This window comes from Vicia villosa, linkage group LG5, assembly GCF_029867415.1.
Source record: "Vicia villosa cultivar HV-30 ecotype Madison, WI linkage group LG5, Vvil1.0, whole genome shotgun sequence".
Classification (NCBI taxonomy): Eukaryota; Viridiplantae; Streptophyta; class Magnoliopsida; order Fabales; family Fabaceae; genus Vicia; species Vicia villosa.
Window position 1 is genome coordinate 116,993,403 of NC_081184.1, and position 16,977 is coordinate 117,010,379.

The 16,977-nt window shown below is 32.1% G+C and overlaps 2 protein-coding genes and 1 long non-coding RNA gene across 16 annotated transcripts; 1 reads left to right on the forward strand and 2 right to left on the reverse strand.

Moving 5' to 3' along the window:
* Positions 1 to 2,300: 2,300 nt before the first annotated feature.
* Positions 2,301 to 14,412, forward strand: LOC131605231 (uncharacterized). The gene is made up of 2 exons (XM_058877612.1): positions 2,301 to 2,363; positions 13,897 to 14,412. The coding sequence occupies exons 1-2, from the start codon at positions 2,331 to 2,333 to the stop codon at positions 14,410 to 14,412; spliced, it is 549 nt and encodes a 182-aa protein (XP_058733595.1). The 5' UTR covers positions 2,301 to 2,330.
* Positions 4,196 to 8,814, reverse strand: LOC131602137 (uncharacterized). Of its 13 annotated transcripts, XM_058874148.1 has the most exons (8): positions 8,593 to 8,814; positions 8,380 to 8,458; positions 7,905 to 8,114; positions 7,382 to 7,782; positions 7,028 to 7,138; positions 6,761 to 6,805; positions 6,448 to 6,609; positions 4,196 to 4,647 (listed from the first exon to the last, which is right to left on the reverse strand). In XM_058874148.1, exons 5-8 carry the CDS (start codon positions 7,136 to 7,138, stop codon positions 4,594 to 4,596), a joined length of 372 nt encoding a protein of 123 aa, XP_058730131.1. In that variant the 5' UTR covers positions 7,382 to 7,782; positions 7,905 to 8,114; positions 8,380 to 8,458; positions 8,593 to 8,814; the 3' UTR covers positions 4,196 to 4,593. The 13 variants fall into 13 exon arrangements, 10 of the variants coding, with proteins under 10 accessions (XP_058730131.1, XP_058730130.1, XP_058730128.1 ...); XR_009283941.1 differs by adding an exon at positions 5,965 to 6,077 and having other exon boundaries at positions 7,905 to 8,812; XM_058874147.1 differs by lacking the exon at positions 8,380 to 8,458.
* LOC131602139 (uncharacterized) lies at positions 10,617 to 12,913 on the reverse strand. 2 transcript variants are annotated; one of them, XR_009283945.1, is made up of 5 exons: positions 12,815 to 12,913; positions 12,601 to 12,698; positions 11,426 to 12,435; positions 11,233 to 11,325; positions 10,617 to 11,143 (listed from the first exon to the last, which is right to left on the reverse strand). It is a non-coding gene; the product is annotated as an uncharacterized LOC131602139 (long non-coding RNA). The 2 variants fall into 2 exon arrangements; XR_009283944.1 differs by lacking the exon at positions 12,815 to 12,913 and having other exon boundaries at positions 12,601 to 12,753.
* Positions 14,413 to 16,977: the final 2,565 nt, after the last annotated feature.

The window sequence follows — 16,977 nt, forward strand, 5'->3', positions numbered from 1 at the left end:
ATCGGCGTCTCAGATTTTCAACCGTGTCATCCTCTACAAGTTCTGGAATTGGTGTAGACAGGACGTGCGCCACCTCCAACGTTGTCAACATGAAATGCATCTTCTTCTGCCAACGCCTGAAGTCTTGTCCTTGAAACTTGTCCAATTTTCCGAAACTTTTAGTCATCTCCTTCACGGTGCTTCCTCCTCCAGCCATGATAATCAGAATAAATACTTTGTTCGTTTGTTAGAGATAGGTGTGATAATCCTGGATATCTTCAAGAATCGTGTTCGTTCACTTTCCGAACAAAGTATTTCGACCCTATACTTGTCTGGGTTCACGAAATCTTTGCGGGGATAATTCTTGAAGAATCAATCTGTTTCTGACAATGGAGAACAGATCAGAATGTAGAGGAAGTATATAATTTCGTGTTACAAATCGAGACCAAAAGACTCCTTATATAGGAGACCAATAATAGAAACGAACAGACACACCTGTTCGCTAAAACAGTTATGTTGGTTGGAAACGAAGCACCTGTTCGGTAAAACGGTTATGTCCGTTGGGAAAGGGTGCAACTATTCAAACGAAAATTTTGCTCGGGGCGCTGCCCCGCACCCCGCCAGGGGCTCCGCCCCTTGGAACCCCGTTTCTATTATTCATATTCAATTGTACGTTTGGCTCCACGAGCGTGCACTCCGCACTACCCTAACTCGTTTCAAGCTCAACGCATAATTGCATCGGCCTTCAGTAAATCACATTACTACCAAAATTACATTGATGATACTAAAATCACCAACACAACACGCAGACACCAGAACTTGCACCCGATTAATATATTGTTTTTTCATTACAATGGAGCGTAACCTTGAGAATATGTCCCCAACTGATCTTGAGCGAAGGTTTCGTGAGATAGGAGATCAGTGGAAAGTTTCCAATATTCGCGCTACAAAATACAAAAGGTAGTAAATGATCTTCGAGAACGAGTGGACTATAGGAGCCATTATCTTCCCAAGGTAATATCAATGGGCCCTATCCATCATGGTAAACCAGATCTGCAAATGGGAGAGCAATACAAGCTTATTTGGGCACAAAGGTACATTGAAAGTACAGGAGAGAATATAGAACAACTATACAAGGAGGTAGCAGACAAACTTGATGATCTCAAGAGTTGTTTTGCCAACAATGTTTTAACCACGGTCAGCTATACTAGTGGTAACTTCCGTAGCTTGGACGATAAGTTAACATGGATGTTGTTTGTGGATGGATGTTCTTTGTTGTATATCTTAGACATAGACAACGATTTTGTAATGGAGGAAACGGTTATGAAGCTTGTGAGTAGGGATGTGCTTTTATTGGAGAACCAGTTGCCGTTCACGTTGTTGAAATTGTTGTGGAAAGATGCGAACAACTTGATTGAAAAAATCAAAATATTTCTAGATTATAATAATGTTGGCGGATGTCCTAACAAAGTATACCGAATGAGGTTCGACCCTTTTTTCAAGTATGTAACTGAAGCAGCGGTAATTGACTTATTCCATGGTACAGCCCCTACGCCCATGGTTGTTAAAATCTCGATTACTCTATAGATTTCACGTTTCTAGGTCAATATTTCGTGTTAAATCGCAGGTAAAAACCTTTTTATGTAAAATCGTATTCCGGAACGATTTTACGTGATTTAAATCGTCCTGAAATCGGTGAAATCGTGTAAAATCATGTAAAATCGTTAGATTTTACTCTTTGACCTGATTTTACTTTTTTTTTTGTCAAAATTTATAAATCAAATTTTATATTGTGCCCCATAAAATTTTCTCTATGAATTTTTAATTTTATTCATATTTGTATCTTGGTTATAATATTAAATAATCTTTAACATTTGGAGATGGATTTAATTAAGTCGTATATGAATATTCTAATGAAGATGGTGTTGTTGAAGCATTGAACTTTTGTTTAAGTTGAAGATGAAAATGAAAAGATTTTGTTTTTTTGAACTCGGACAATTTATGAAACTATTATTTTCTTTATAATCTTTTAGATGTTATATTTTATGATTTGGTGGACAATTTATGTAGTTTGATACAAATTTGTGAAGATTACGCTTTATTATAATTATATAGTATATTTTTATTTTATAATTAAGTTAAAATTTTAAATAATTAATGTATTTATAATATTATATAAGTATACATATGCCTTATATATAAATTTAATATAATTTTAATATGAGGTAAACTCTATGACTTTACGTTTCGATTTTACGTTTCGATTTTACCTAGGTAAAACGAGTCAAGGTAAAAACTCGATTCTGACAACCTTGCCTACGCCTACTCATCTTCTTGATCTTCTTCGCATAATGTTGTTGCCGGACTCTACTCATAAAAACAAGGTATTACAATGCTGATTATTAATTTAATAGTTATATGGATTTTATCTAAACAAAACTAGCTGTTGCTGATGTTGTTCATTTTTAAAAACAACTAGTAAGAGACCCGTGCTCCCGCACGGGTAATTAATTTATGATATTGTGTAAATAATTAAATAAATATATGCAGTAATTTAGAATATTCAAATGATAATCATGAAATAAAAAAAATAACAACAAAATATTTTCTAATGTGATAATATATGAATGAGTCTTAATGCAATAACTCTTAGATAGTATCAAATACAAATGTAAAATTTTAGATATAAATGCAAAATTTGAAATGATTTACTTTTTATAAAATGAACAATAATCATATAGATTTAATTATATTAAATAATCATACACAAAGAAGAGAAAATATAATTGTAAGATGGAGAAAAAAATATATTTAAAATAAAGATTTTATCTCTTAAATTAAAATAATAATTGATTATACAAAAATAAATATTGTCTTGTTAATGATCCATGAGATAAATACATTTTTAATATTATTAAAATTAAAAAATACATTATACTATCATGCAATTGATATGGTATAAAATTATTTAAATGCAAATAAATTTGAAATGAATCCCGTAATTATTAAATAATTATACAAAGAAAAAAATTGACCTACGAAACAGAAAGAGAATAAAAAGAATTTTAACATTTAAAAAAATAAATAAAATATGTATTCAGTGACCCGTAAATGAGATGAAAGGAAATAATTAATAAAGTTGGATGAAATGTGTTGCGTGATAGAATTAAAATTTCAACTGGCAATTTAAGAAATTAATTGGAGAAATTGTATTGGCATTGATAAATTACATGTAATTAGAGTTATGTATAAGATTGAAATACAGATGATCCGCTTAAGGCAATGTTGTATGAAGTAAGGTTGCTGCTGACATAAGAACAAAGTAGTAATGATATGTGATAGTGTAATTTGTAAAAGAGACTATTTTTATATAGCAGGAAACTTTGAAAGGCATAGAATCATACAGTGGCACAAGATATTGTAAAATAAGTAATTTTGGATAAAATGAAATTTTGAGAACTATAGCAAATACTAAAACATAAAAATACTCTATTCCAGTGCCCTATAAAGTGTTTCACAAGGACATACTACAATTCAAATGGTTGTATTCATATATATTAGAAAAGAAGATATATTAACAATGAGGCATAAGAAATGCCCAAGAACCAATCAAAATGTTATACAATTCTAAACTATCAGCAAGAGACTATTAAAGTAACAAAAAAAACCACACCGGAGAAAATAAATCACACATATAAGAAATCTATTTTAATATACATTTATTTCTAAATATAAACTTCAAAACCTTAAAAATTTGTATTTATTATTATTATTATTATTATTATTATTATTATTATTATTATTATTATTATTATTATTATTATTATTATTATTATGTAATAACTGCTCATGTAGCTTCTCCTTTGGGATGTATGTCTCTAATAAATTTCAATTTTCAGAAACATATAAGAAATTCTTTGACCTGCAATCAATATTGGATAACCATCAAGAGATTTTGAAATGCATCTATGCAGCTTTTGAACTAACTATCCACTACTAGAAATATTCTGTTTTCCTGCGGATTTACCTGCGGATTTGAGCAAAATTTCCGCAGGAAACGTATTTCCTGCGAATTTTCCTGCGGTTTTGGGTCCCCAGCTAAAACCTTCGTGGGTAATATTTTCGGCAGGAAAGTCCGCAGATAAATCCGCAGGTAAAACCGCAGGAAATATCCGCAGGAAAACTAAAAAAAAACTAAATTTTTATTTGCTTCTCTATCAATATACAAAGGTTTATACTAGAAATAATATTTGGTATTAATATCTACAATCACATACATAATCCCACCTAAATAATATCTAGCACAAACAAGTTCTCATCCAGCTAAAACATTCATTAACAACTCATGTCAAAATTAGGCATACGAACACTCATATTCTAATTGCAGAAAATTGAATTTGAAAACACATAATTTAGGGAAAATTTCAGAACGCAAACAATGTCGAAACCAAGTGTGCGTGCTACCAAGTGTTTGATAAAGGGTGAGATACGGAATAGGTTGGTTGATTGCGTTGGGGTTGAGTGAGTTGAGGTTGAGTGACTTCATGTTGAGTTGATATATTCTTTTTCTTGGACTTTTTTGGCGGCTCTTTGACATCAATTATGTCTCCAGCTTTACCCCAAAGCACAATATACAGACCAATAATTACTCCAATTGCACCTATCAAGCTGACACACATCAAGCATTAATTAACATCATTTAATTAGATTAATAATTAAGAATGCATATAGAATTAATCTTCATTATTATCATAACTTAAATATCATTAGTACCTTCCAATATAATAATCCTTATCAAGGTTTTAAAAAACGGTGTGTTATTGCAAAACGTCTTTAACCTAGGGATGTTCGTGGTTCAAAAACTGCACTGAACTGAACCAAATTAGTGGTTCAGCTAAGTTTTTGAAAACCACTTTAATAAAAAACCAATTAACTGTTAAAGCAATTCCAATTCAATTTTAATTTGGTTTTGAACCAGATTGAATTTATAAACTGGTTTACAATCAATTTCTACTTATAAACTGATTTTAAACTATTAAAGTCAAATTTATTTTATAAATTATTTTCAAAATTGTTTTTTTAAGTTATCTCCCCATATATATATATATATATATATATATATATATATATATATATATATATATATATATATATATATATATATATATATATATATATATATATATATATATTCAATGCAAAAATAAAAAGTTACATGTTAAAAAAAAAACGAAAGATAAAAAGCTACAGTTTTTAGAATTAGACGTTTGTTGTTACAGTAAAATCTTGTCTCATCTCGACTGGCATCACTTGATTAGCGGTTATTGTTGTTTGTTGCTAGAACTTTTTGTCTTCATTGTTGATACTTTGGTATGTGAATGTTTAGGGACTGTGTTTGAGAGCTATTTGTTTTTCTGAAACTTGAGTTTGAGAAGAGTGTGAGAGAGAATCGAGTAGGAGAGAAAGATTGGAACAGAGGAAAGCTGAGAATGGAATTGTGAGAACAGGGGAAGGAAACAAAAACGTGGAGTTTGGAAATTGAAAGAGAAAGGGACGGTTCTCTAATTATTTTAAATTTTTCAAAAAAAATTATTTTTAGATTTTTTTAATTTTTATGAAATAAATATTTTATAAAAATATTTTTTTTGTGCTAAATTATTATTTTTGGTTTTAGGAAAAAACAAATATTTTCGAACCAGTTTATAAAACAAAACTGGTTTAGAACCGGTTTTAAACTGAATTTGAATTGTTTAAATTAAATGGTTCAGTTCATTAACCATTTAAGTAGTTAAGCTTTTTAATAGTGCAATGCAATTCAGTTCTAATATACAATTCAGTTAACCATATTTTTGAACACCCCTACTTTAACCCGATATTGAAACATATTTACGTTATGATGAATGTAGATAGTACTGACTTAATTGAAACATATTTGCTTGAATTTTGATTGAATAATGAAAATAAGTTAAGTTAGTTATTAATTACCCTACAAAGGCTGCTATTACAAATGTAACTCCTGGAATAAGATTAATCATGGCACTTGCAATTGATGAAGAAGATATAGTCCCTCAAAATATAGATTTTGATACAATGTAATGCTGCAACATCAAACAGAATGTAAAATAATGTGCTTAATTCATTATTCATATACAAACATAAAGCTTTATGTCTGATCTATACATTCTAAAACTTGGCCCACATTCATGAAGACACGTGGATTCATTAAATGTTAAGTAACTTCTAAAAAAATGTCAAACAAATCTCAACGCAATGTTATATATAACATTCAGATTTTAAAACTTATGAAAACTGTGTAATATTTTAGGCAGAATCAATTTGTTTTCCTTTTTCCCTTTAATTTATGTTATTGTTCATTTGAAGTTGTAACTTGTAAGCTCACCCAAGCAAGTGATATAAATTTTGTTAGGTGTTTAAAATTTTGATAAATGCCAAAAGTAAGCTGTATACCTCACAAAAGGTTTCTTTGTCTTTGCAGTGCCAGCTTGTGAAAGGGATACAGTCGACATATGGACACCATGTGCAATAACTGTTGATGTTGACTCCATAAAGAACTGCAAGAAGACAACCAGCCAATCTGCATATACGATTGATCTCTTCTACAGCAACGCCCTGAAGATAATGACCGCTATGTAAAAAACTATAAAAATGGCATCCTGTTGATAAACACTCAATACATTCAGAACAACAAGCCTAAACAGTGAGAATCAAAACTATTTCTGAGAATTACATGGTCCATGACTTTAGCTGGACATTTACTTACTAGTTCTTCGGCCAAGTCATCCTTAACATCTTTCGTGAGTACAACCTAGAGAAGAAAAGCCAAGCATACAAATGTCAGATTTTGTCACTTTTTCAGTCTACTAATGTGTAAGCAAGCAGCAAACATTATCAATGATATTTCCTACCTCGGGGTTTTCACCCTCAAGGTAGTTCATACTTCAACACCATACATTGATAATAAATAGAAAAATCATGATTCCGTCAAATGTTAAAACCAACGCAAATAAATCAATCAACAAGTTCTCACCCGTGCCAAAGTACCTTGTGGCGTCCGAAGTACAACTTGATCAATTCCATTCCAGCCCTTTGTAAGTTCAGCTGCTGCTCTAAAGTTCCATACAGCAGCATAATGCCCCATCTATGAGAAAAAATAACACAGTTTAAGAACTAAGAGAATATAACACTACCGGAAAAGTGACAACAGGAAGTCGTAGGAAGTTTCCTGCTATAATATTGAACAAGTGCAGCTGAAATAATGAAAAATAGTTAAAATAAAATGATACTACCAATTGATAACTTAAAAAATTAACAATTAGAGTTCAACAACCCTATAAGTTTCATGTATACCTTATGTATGTGCCAACAAAACAAAACTACTGACCTTTATATTCAATGCATCTTTTCATTACTAGAGATGGTGAGCACGACGAGTCGTCTTTGTAAACTACGAGTCAAGAACTAATACGGGACTCGGTTGTTGTAACTCAGTTATTTCCGCTATACTGTTTAGTAATTTATCACACTTCTGCAGTAGCTCTCTCCATTCTCTGTACTGGTCCTCCGCCTTAATTAACTTCTGCACCGTAATGAAACTAATCTCTTTAATTAATTAATCCACATCCAATAGAATTAATTAATTTAACAAGCCTTTGTGTCAGTGTGTGAAGAGGTACTGAAGCTACTGTCAGAAACAGTGGATGATTCGTGTTCCGCCACGGTCTTCATTTAGACTACAAGCTTGAAAATATTTAGGAAGATTCACCCCAAAAACTGTTATCACTCCTGCAACAAGTAAAAGATATGGTTTGTGAATAGTATAAAATGAATTGTATGACAAACTGGCCTAAAAAAACTTAGAAATCTGGAAACAGAATGTCTTGGGGATAGTCTTGTATATGAATTACCTAGCAGTAGCGAGCCTCAAAAAACAAAGATTAAGTAAAAGATATGGTTTCTGAGTTTCATCAAGAAGACCATATTGAAACATTCTCCTCAAAAGTGCTTCACCTTCAAAGATCCGATGAGGGTTCTTCTCATCCAGTGTCAACAGATTCCTTTCATTGTTACAGATCCGACTAAGAGCGTACTGAACCCTCCAGAGCTCCCTCTTGCACCTAAGTCCATACTAGTATATTAGTATACGCCTTATCACCATCAGTTAAATTTAATATGCACATACAACCATATATATGCCTTATCACCAAATTCAACTCATATTTATGCAATGACTATAACTCCTATTTTAAGATATCATTCACAATTATAGTGACCATATATAATTAAGCAACCTAAAAGACACATAAACCATGATTTTGGCTTAGAATTCCTTCAATCAGCAATGCAGGGCATGAAGGATAGATGTTGGAGTTCATTGCTTACTAGAGTTTGAACTACAATCATTCTGTGCTGTACTAATTTCTAACGCAGCATGCAAAAACCATTCTAATAAACCCTAAATCTGCCACAAAAAGAAATATCAGCAGCATTCAGCATAACCAGTAAACAAACACTTCAAAAATAAACCACAATTAAACAAAACGAAACAGCAAAAATTCAATTAATAGAGCGTGCGAGAAGAACGGCGAGAATCACCGTCGTCGTCTATGTACTCAGAAGAACGGCGAGAATAACTTTTGTGGTTGTGAATCTTCAATCGGTGGAGCGTTTCTAGGTTTCCATAGCTTCTGTTCAATCGCTAAAAAGGTACTTCTCCGAAGAAGCGTTTTTGAATAAGTCGTTAGCTTTCACCGAAGAAGCGTTTTTGAATAAGTCGTTTGCTTTCACCGAAGAAGCGTTTTTAGATTTTTTTTTTAAGCTGCATATTTAGGTCAATGCATAAGTATCCTAATCTTCCTTTCTATTTACTTTTTTTAATTTTATTTTTTAAAATTTTATATTTATTATTGAAATACACTAAATTATATTATATATAATTATATTATATATAACTATATATTTTTAATATTTACAAAACTAAAAAAAATTATTAAGTAAAACTAATATATTTATTATTTTATTATAATAAAAAAGATTTAAATGATTTTAAAAAAGATTGAAAAATTAATTTTTACATTCTATAACATAAATATATATATATATATATATATATATATATATATATATATATATATATATATATATATCAAAATTTGTATATTTTTAATTTCTTATTAAAAAAAGTAATATTTAAATTAAAAATTAATTAAAAAACACTATAAAAGTAATGAATAAAATTCAAAAAATAAAGATTAAAAATATCAAAATAATTTTATAAATATCAATGATTATAAAATATATAAAATTATGTTTTAAATGAGACTTAAAAAAACAAGATGATACACTCATAGTGTAAATTAATTTGACACTATCCTTACATATTTAAAAATCTTCAACTTTGAATCATAACTAAACAACATAGCATGTATAATTATAACTTTGTTTTAAAAAAATATTATAACATTATTCTTAGAAAATATTTAAATCAGTAAGCTTTTTTCAAAAAGAATAACAAAATCTTTAAGTTTTTTTTTTTTGCAAAAAATGGTTTTTATGTTACAAGACAAATATTTTATATTATTTTTTAAATTAAAAAAAGAATTTTAAAAAACTACAAACAAATTCGCAGCAAAATCCGCAGAAAGTTTTCCTGCGGAATTACCTGCGGATTTTGTATTATAGTTTGATTTTACTTTAACAAATTTCCGCAGCAAAATCCGCAGGAAATTTTCCTGCGAACTTACCTGCGGATTTTGTATTGTAACAAGATGTTTTGCTTGAATTATATGTTTCGCAGCAAAATCCGCAGGTATATCTGCGGAATTTCCTACCAATTCTTGATCCGCAGGAAAGTTTATTTAATTTTATAATATCCCAGGAAAATCCGCAGGTATACCTGCGGAGTATTTTCCGCAGGAAATTCCGCAGGTAAATCGTGTATTTCTAGTAGTGATCGTGCAGATATTCAAACATTAAACATATATCTAATGTATCCTTTTTTTTTTCCAATCTTAACATCAGCAACTGCTATATAGTATAATTTTATAGGTTAGACACATAAATATTACCTAAATTAATTATATCTAAAAAGCCATATTACTCGGAAAGTGTTTCAAATTATTTATAAATAAATAATCAATCAATAAGGAATTGACGTACCATTGCTTCATGTCATGGTTTTCTATGGCATACAAGATTTTTTTTCATTTTTTAATGACAAAACATTACTTGACTACATCTGTCAATTGTCACAAACAATCCTAACAATTATGACTATACATTTTACTGACTCCAATGATAAACTATCAACTATAATGTTACAATCTAAGTGAGTATATTCTACCATAGTCATGGCTATGCAAAGTGGAACAATTAGGTAATCTCCGAAGATCAAATTCAACAGCAAGTAAACCAAAGAGTACAATTTACATCAACATTCTAGTTCTGATAAAAGTTCCACATTGTTGTTCACTGAAGTTAGGATTGTCATCACTTATTCTATATTTTGCAAAATGTCCAACACAAACATATTCTTCAGTGATTGGTTACACTGTCATGGTTTTTCTAGTGTACCCTCTATAATATCATATAAGCTTTAAAAGTTCAACTATGCACTGGCAGCAAAAGATTAAATTCATAACTTCATAGCAAGGCAGTAAAACATTAGAATTGAATGTTTGTAACAATACAATTATGCACTCTCCTCTAGCTCTATTAACAATCAAAGTAAGTTATGCAACTTATTCAAATCAAAATGAAAAAAAATTAAGAAATCAAATCTCACAATCAAGTATGACTCCCAAACATGATTTTAGCATCTCCTTCAAATCAATGTGAGCAACCTACAACATATCCATCCCTTATGACTTAAGCAACCTGCCACAAAATGCAAATTTGTATAAATATTTTCTAAATAGTGTAACACATATTAGAGATCTTGTGAGAAGCCTGGAACAAAGTGCAAAATTTTATAAATATTCTAGCATCTCCTTCAAATCATATGAACAACCAGCAACATCACCTGAGCAACCATCATCGGGGCAAACAAATTTACAACTCTAATTAAAAGATCTTCACCACTTCTTCTAAAGTTGGGATGCTCCTTCTGTTGAAGCACAAATACGATATCTCTAGTAACTGTATTCGGCTGCAAAAAACATTAAGACTTACAATCAGTATCTAGATTAGATAATCCAGTTCAAAATTAATAACAATATGATGATCCTCTTCATCTACCACTTTTTCAGCTTCACCAGGGAATATAATACTCTGCCCATTCTTCATTCCCATTCTTCAACCCATTTTGTATCTATCGAAATCAATTTTTAGCTGTAAAAAAAGTAGATTTTATATCTATCGAATCTAACTAACAAATCAAGGCACAAGTGAATCTCATAAAACTCAATTCAAATTCATACAACCAGCTTACCATCTCTTCTTCTTTCTGACGCTCTAATTGGTCTCTTTTGCAATGAAACAATCAAAAAACCATCCAACTAAAAATCAAGTCTAATGCATTGTCACTGCTCTTGGGAATTGAAATTGGGGTCAGTGTTGGTTCAACTGCACTATCTGAACATTTCGACAAACATGAAGGACTCCTCCTTGATAAATAATTCTTTAGATGCATGAACATCAATGTTAAGGTTGCCCTTATGCTACTGCATATTGCTTAATAAAAACAACCAAGTCAGTCCCAAACACTCACCTACTACAATAGATTGTTAGAAAGATCTCAATTGTAAGCTTTAGATAAATCAATAACAGAATTTCTCACATATATTCCAAGAGAATTGTGAACAATATTAATCATTCTAACATGGTATCAAGATTCAAATATCGTCTCAAGATTCAGATGCAGTGCTCGTAGCCATGCCACCATTGGCGTCGTCAAAGCTGACAAGCTTCATCCCTGTCTCGCTAACCCCATGAATCTCATCAAATTCACAACAATAACAGGTAAAGCTTGTTGAACAAAAGAAGAAAATGTAAAAATAAATAAAAGTCATGTGAGCTATTAACATTTTATCTAAAGAAAAACACAAATATTCTAAGTACCCATGACACAAAGCAATTTAAAAAATAATATCTTTAGCTAATATTTACTTGTGACAGGGGGGATTATGAAATTATCTCTTAAAAGATTGTATTTGAAATCCCTCAATTTTGTAAGTCCAAAATACTTAGTATATAAGATCAGTCGTGAATCAATTGACCTAATGAAGTTATATCAAATACCTACCCAAAACACAAGTAATTTATTTATAAATTACTTATCAAAGAAGTGAACCATTCTATATCACATGCATATCAGCAAGAAAGAATCAATAGATATGTGAACATAGAAACATTTCTGTTGTAAGTTTGTTGCAGTTTCCTTCCCCAAGCTGCAAGGTGATCAGGTTCCAAATTGGGCTTGAAAAATTTCTTGCCATCAATCTGCTGAATAACAAATAGAGGTACACTCCTTACCAATGCAAAATGTCAAATCTACTATTATCCAATGCAAAATATTGGAAGTCATTCAAGGACACTCCTTACCAACAATTTACATGAAAATAAATTTCTACTTTATTATTCTTTCGTAAAATGACCTACACTTACCTCAGATTTAAAGGCTCTACTTTATTGACTTGGTGCAAGAAGGTTGTCTGGCCCCTTCCCTCTAGTGCTGAAATGAATAATACTGGGATTCCAGTAATCTGTTGAAAATTGCCAATGCAAAATGACAATTCACAATACCAAAAATGGATAAAGTTTGTTATTCATTCACTTAAAGCAGAGAAAAAAGAGGAGAATTATATCATAAATCAATAACCTCATCGGAAAAACACCATGAAGAGAAATTGACAAGAAATCAACAGCGTATCCTTTAGATTTATCAACATCACTAACCCATATCAATTGTCTGTAAAACCAAGAACAACCCAAATAAACAACCACAAGAATCGTGATTTACGAATCAGAATTTTATCAAACACATGGTGTATGTGTATATAAAATTGAAAAATAGGCATATATAACATGAAACTAAAAGCAAGAAAAGCCTAACCTTGATTTGGACTGTGATGCCAATTAGGACCTTTAGAGCTACTCGACTGTGATGCAGGCTTTGAATATAGAGTACATAAAATGAAAAATCAGCAAAAAGAAACACAGTTATCAAAGAAAATGAACAAACCAGACTATATATGGATGTAGCGACGCTCAAACCATTCTATTCCTGCAAATTAGAAATACAGAAAAATCAAAATCGAAAATGTTGAGAAATAACATGAAGAAAACACTTGTTGCCTACTTGTTTCTTTCTTCTGAAATCAAAACCCTTAAAAAAACACCACAAATGAGAAGAAGTAAACAAAAATGAAATCATAACTTCGTAGATCTAAGAATATGAAGGAGTGAAAATGAAAAAGAAATCAAACGAAAAATGAAAGAAGAGTTGTAGTTCTAGCGGCGCAGAGAAATGAGTTGTATATGGGGTGGAGAAAGGGGTGGTTGTGCTAGGGTTTGAAAGGAAAAGGAAGGAGAAAAGAGAAAACCCGTGAGAGAGATGAGAGAGAAGACCATAGGTGAGGTAGGGTTTGGGAATAGAGAAAACGCAGAGAGAGAAAGAGAAAAGGTTTATGCAAGTACAATAATTGAAAAAACTGACCAATGAAAATACAACATTTGGCATCTTCTATTTTTTATTTTGTAAATTACATGATTAACCTTTTGTATGGGTAAAGAAATTATAAGGGAAGGGTAAAATGGACAGTTTGGGCAATTTCTTAGTATTGGATAGATAGTAGATTTACTTTTACTATAACATACTTTTTTTTAAAGATTAACTAAAAAAATCGAATGAGAATATTTGAATGAGTTTTTAGGAGAATGGCTCATGGTTTGCTATTTTAGGGGAAGACTCGTGAAAAGATCAACAACAGTGTTGTAAGATACATGAACACACAGGAGCTGAGATCAAACGGTATCAGAATAAAATCAAACAACAAACGTAGTCCAATAGAAATATCTTTCTCCCACGGCTGGCTTAATGGAGAATTGAGGCTTCCTGAGATTGTTTTGGACGATATAACAATTTCTACATTCATTAACTTGGTAGCATACGAAATGTGTCTTGATTTTCAAAACGATTACGGGATTGGCACTTTCCTATCATTCATAAACTCACTGATCCGCCAACCAGAAGATGTGAAAGACTTAAGATCAGCAGGGATTTTAATTAGTAACTACGGAACTGATGAAGAATTGGTTAAGCTATTCCGTGTTTTAGTTACTGATGTACTATCGAATGCGGGTATATATTCAGATGTTTTAGTTACAAAATGTTTATTTAGCCATTTCGATCAAAAGATCTATTTTCAGGGAAAGAGAAACTCTCTAATTCATTATACTCCAGAAGTTGTTACATGAGATTACAAATGAGTTATAAGAAAATAGTTTTTGCCTTCAGATTTCCAAGAACAACCCAGAAGGCTCCAAAGATCAAACTCTTATTTTCTACTATAGTTTTTCCCAACCTCTCCATCTCTCAAAATATAAATCACTCCAACCCAAGTTGTTTAGAAGTATTTCATAAACCCCTTAGATAACTCCAAAGGTTCTCTGATGGTTGGCATGCATTTTGCTAAAACATACTGAGGAAGATCATGTTGAAAGAGATGTAAGATGAACTAGCATCCACTCTTCAACATGTCGAACAAGATGTCATGACATTCTGGCATGACATCCTGACTGCAAGAGCTGATCTGGCAAGTGAATCAGGCAGTTTTATTTGCTACAAGAATCTGATGTTTCAGCTCAGAATATTCGGTGAAATTAATTAGCTGATACTTTCGGGTTTTAGGAATCCTTATTTTTCTGTGAGTTCCATATGTGTACATTCACAAACCTGTAGGTGTTGAATGTTGTTTGATCTTCGAAGCTTTTAAGCAAGGAGTGTATTTCATCCTCGTAAGCTTTTAAGCATTGAGGAGTGGCTGTCTTGGAAGAGTGTCTTCCGGTTTTCTTTGTTTCTTTTATTTTGTCACATGGATTTGTGATTGAGGGGATTTGAGGAGTGCCTCATACCTAAGCGAGTCTTAGGTAGAAGTCATAGGAAGGGTAATGATTAAGTGAGAAGTGTAAACTGGGAGTGTTTAGCTTCGAATTGATACTACCGTATACTGATTTCATCCTTGGCTTGGTAGCCCCAGAGTAGGAAGGATTGTTTCGAACTAGGTAAACATATCGCCGTGTTATTTACTTTTTGCATGTTTATTATTGCTGCTATCAAACTTGTTCATAACTATTAAAGTACTCATGGAGAGCTGAGTACAAACAACAAGCAAGATTTTACAATAAACATCTCAAGACAAATGAATAACAAAAGATATAAAACTACGAGAGGACTTTAAGGACTCCTTGGGATGGATAATCTTCAAGAGACGTCTTCAGTCGCATCACTGCTCATCAGTTAGCACCAGAATGAATCAAGAAAGAAAACTCTCCCACACTTCACTATCTAAGGACACAAAAATCATTGTAAAATAAATTCTCTTCAAGCAAACGAATCTCCTTGTCTTCAGGTTTACTCTCTATTTATATGCAAGGGTTATGGGTTGGTGACTCACATTGGATCTTGGGCTTGAGCTTATGAAATCACATCAAGCCCATATGGAATTGCGCTAAAACATCCCAGTTGTTGCGTGGCATGCAAGAAACTCGTACAAAGAAGACAGAAGTGGGAGACAAGGTAGAGTGCGGTAGGATCCACAGCAGGTGCAAGCGGCGTTGTCTAACCACATAAGGGTACGAATGTACCCGTTTTTGTCCTCTAGCTACTCCACTACCAAGTTTGCATTTGAATGGACTTTAACCTCTTTTTCTATTCCACCAGGCTTTCCCTCCATTTTAATATTTTCTTCGACTCTTTCCTCAAGAGCCAGCATCTTACATTATCATATTCCCTTTGCCCAACATTCATCTCATGGTGTTAGCTTGTGTTGCATGCTATAGTTCACTGCAGTCTTGGCTCTGCTTGACCCTACTAAGTAGCAAGTAAATGATGAACAAAGGAGCACCTATTATGCTCCACCCTAAATATTATTTTAACTACAAAAGTCACGAAATTAAACTAAAAAGCATTTAAAATACTAAAAACATGAAAACATATAGCCATGCATTAAATCATAAAATGTGTGTTAATAGTAGGGAATAAGCCCCCTAGTTCAAGGATAGATGCAAGCATAATGATGGTACATCTCATTTCATGACCCACAAGAGGTCCTTCTTGTGTAATTCCAAAGCTTTGAGTTAAATCTGTAGCAACCTGCCCTAAAAATTAGACTTTTAGAGTCGCCACCTATTCTGAAGGGCGAATAAGAAACTCTACGCAGATAAGAGATTCGGGGTAAGTTAATATAATCAGGTCGAGGGAAGGTGTTAGGCACCCTCAACCCTCTCCTAAGGTTGCACTACAAAATAAAGGTTTATGGCACAGTTATTGAGGATAATAGCTAAGGAATTGAATAGGGGAAAAATTGAGATTTATGGGGAGGGGGACTCGCCTTGTTACCAAGTGCCTACGTACCTCCTTATGGAGGATCAGAGTCTACGTAGTTCGGGCAGGGTTGTACGCCTTTAAATTGATTATGGATGTGTTGACGGTATTTTGAATTACCGTTTCGCAGTTTTGAAAAGGTATTTTGAGTTACCTTCGTAGTTTCGCAGTATTGAACAGATGAAAATCTGTGGTTTGTGGTTTGATGTGTTTTAAGTGTTTGGGCGTACAACCCTGGTTTTAATTTGTTACCGTTAGTTGCAATAATCAATTGGTTTGATTACCATGGCTAACGGATTAAAGGGGGGATTACTAACCACTATAATCGATAGATTCGATTATCACGAATAGCAAATGTGCGTATTTTAATTATCGTTACTCCTCATAATCGATAGGTTCGATTACAAATAATAACGAATTTTGAAAAAGGGAAAATG

Bases quoted from the DNA above. Each gene is read 5' to 3' on its own strand.
- LOC131605231 (XM_058877612.1), top strand. From the start codon at position 2,331: ATGTTGTTGCCGGACTCTACTCATAAAAACAAG. The intron at 2,364-13,896 runs GTATTACAATGC...TTGCTATTTTAG, and splicing joins ACTCTACTCATAAAAACAAG to GGGAAGACTCGTGAAAAGAT.
- LOC131602137 (XM_058874147.1), bottom strand. From the start codon at position 7,138: ATGGGGCATTATGCTGCTGTATGGAACTTTAGAGCAGCAGCTGAACTT. The intron at 6,806-7,027 runs GTGAGAACTTGT...TTTCTTCTCTAG, and splicing joins CACAAGGTACTTTGGCACGG to GTTGTACTCACGAAAGATGT. The intron at 4,648-6,447 runs GTATACAGCTTA...GATGTGTGTCAG, and splicing joins ACAAAGAAACCTTTTGTGAG to CTTGATAGGTGCAATTGGAG.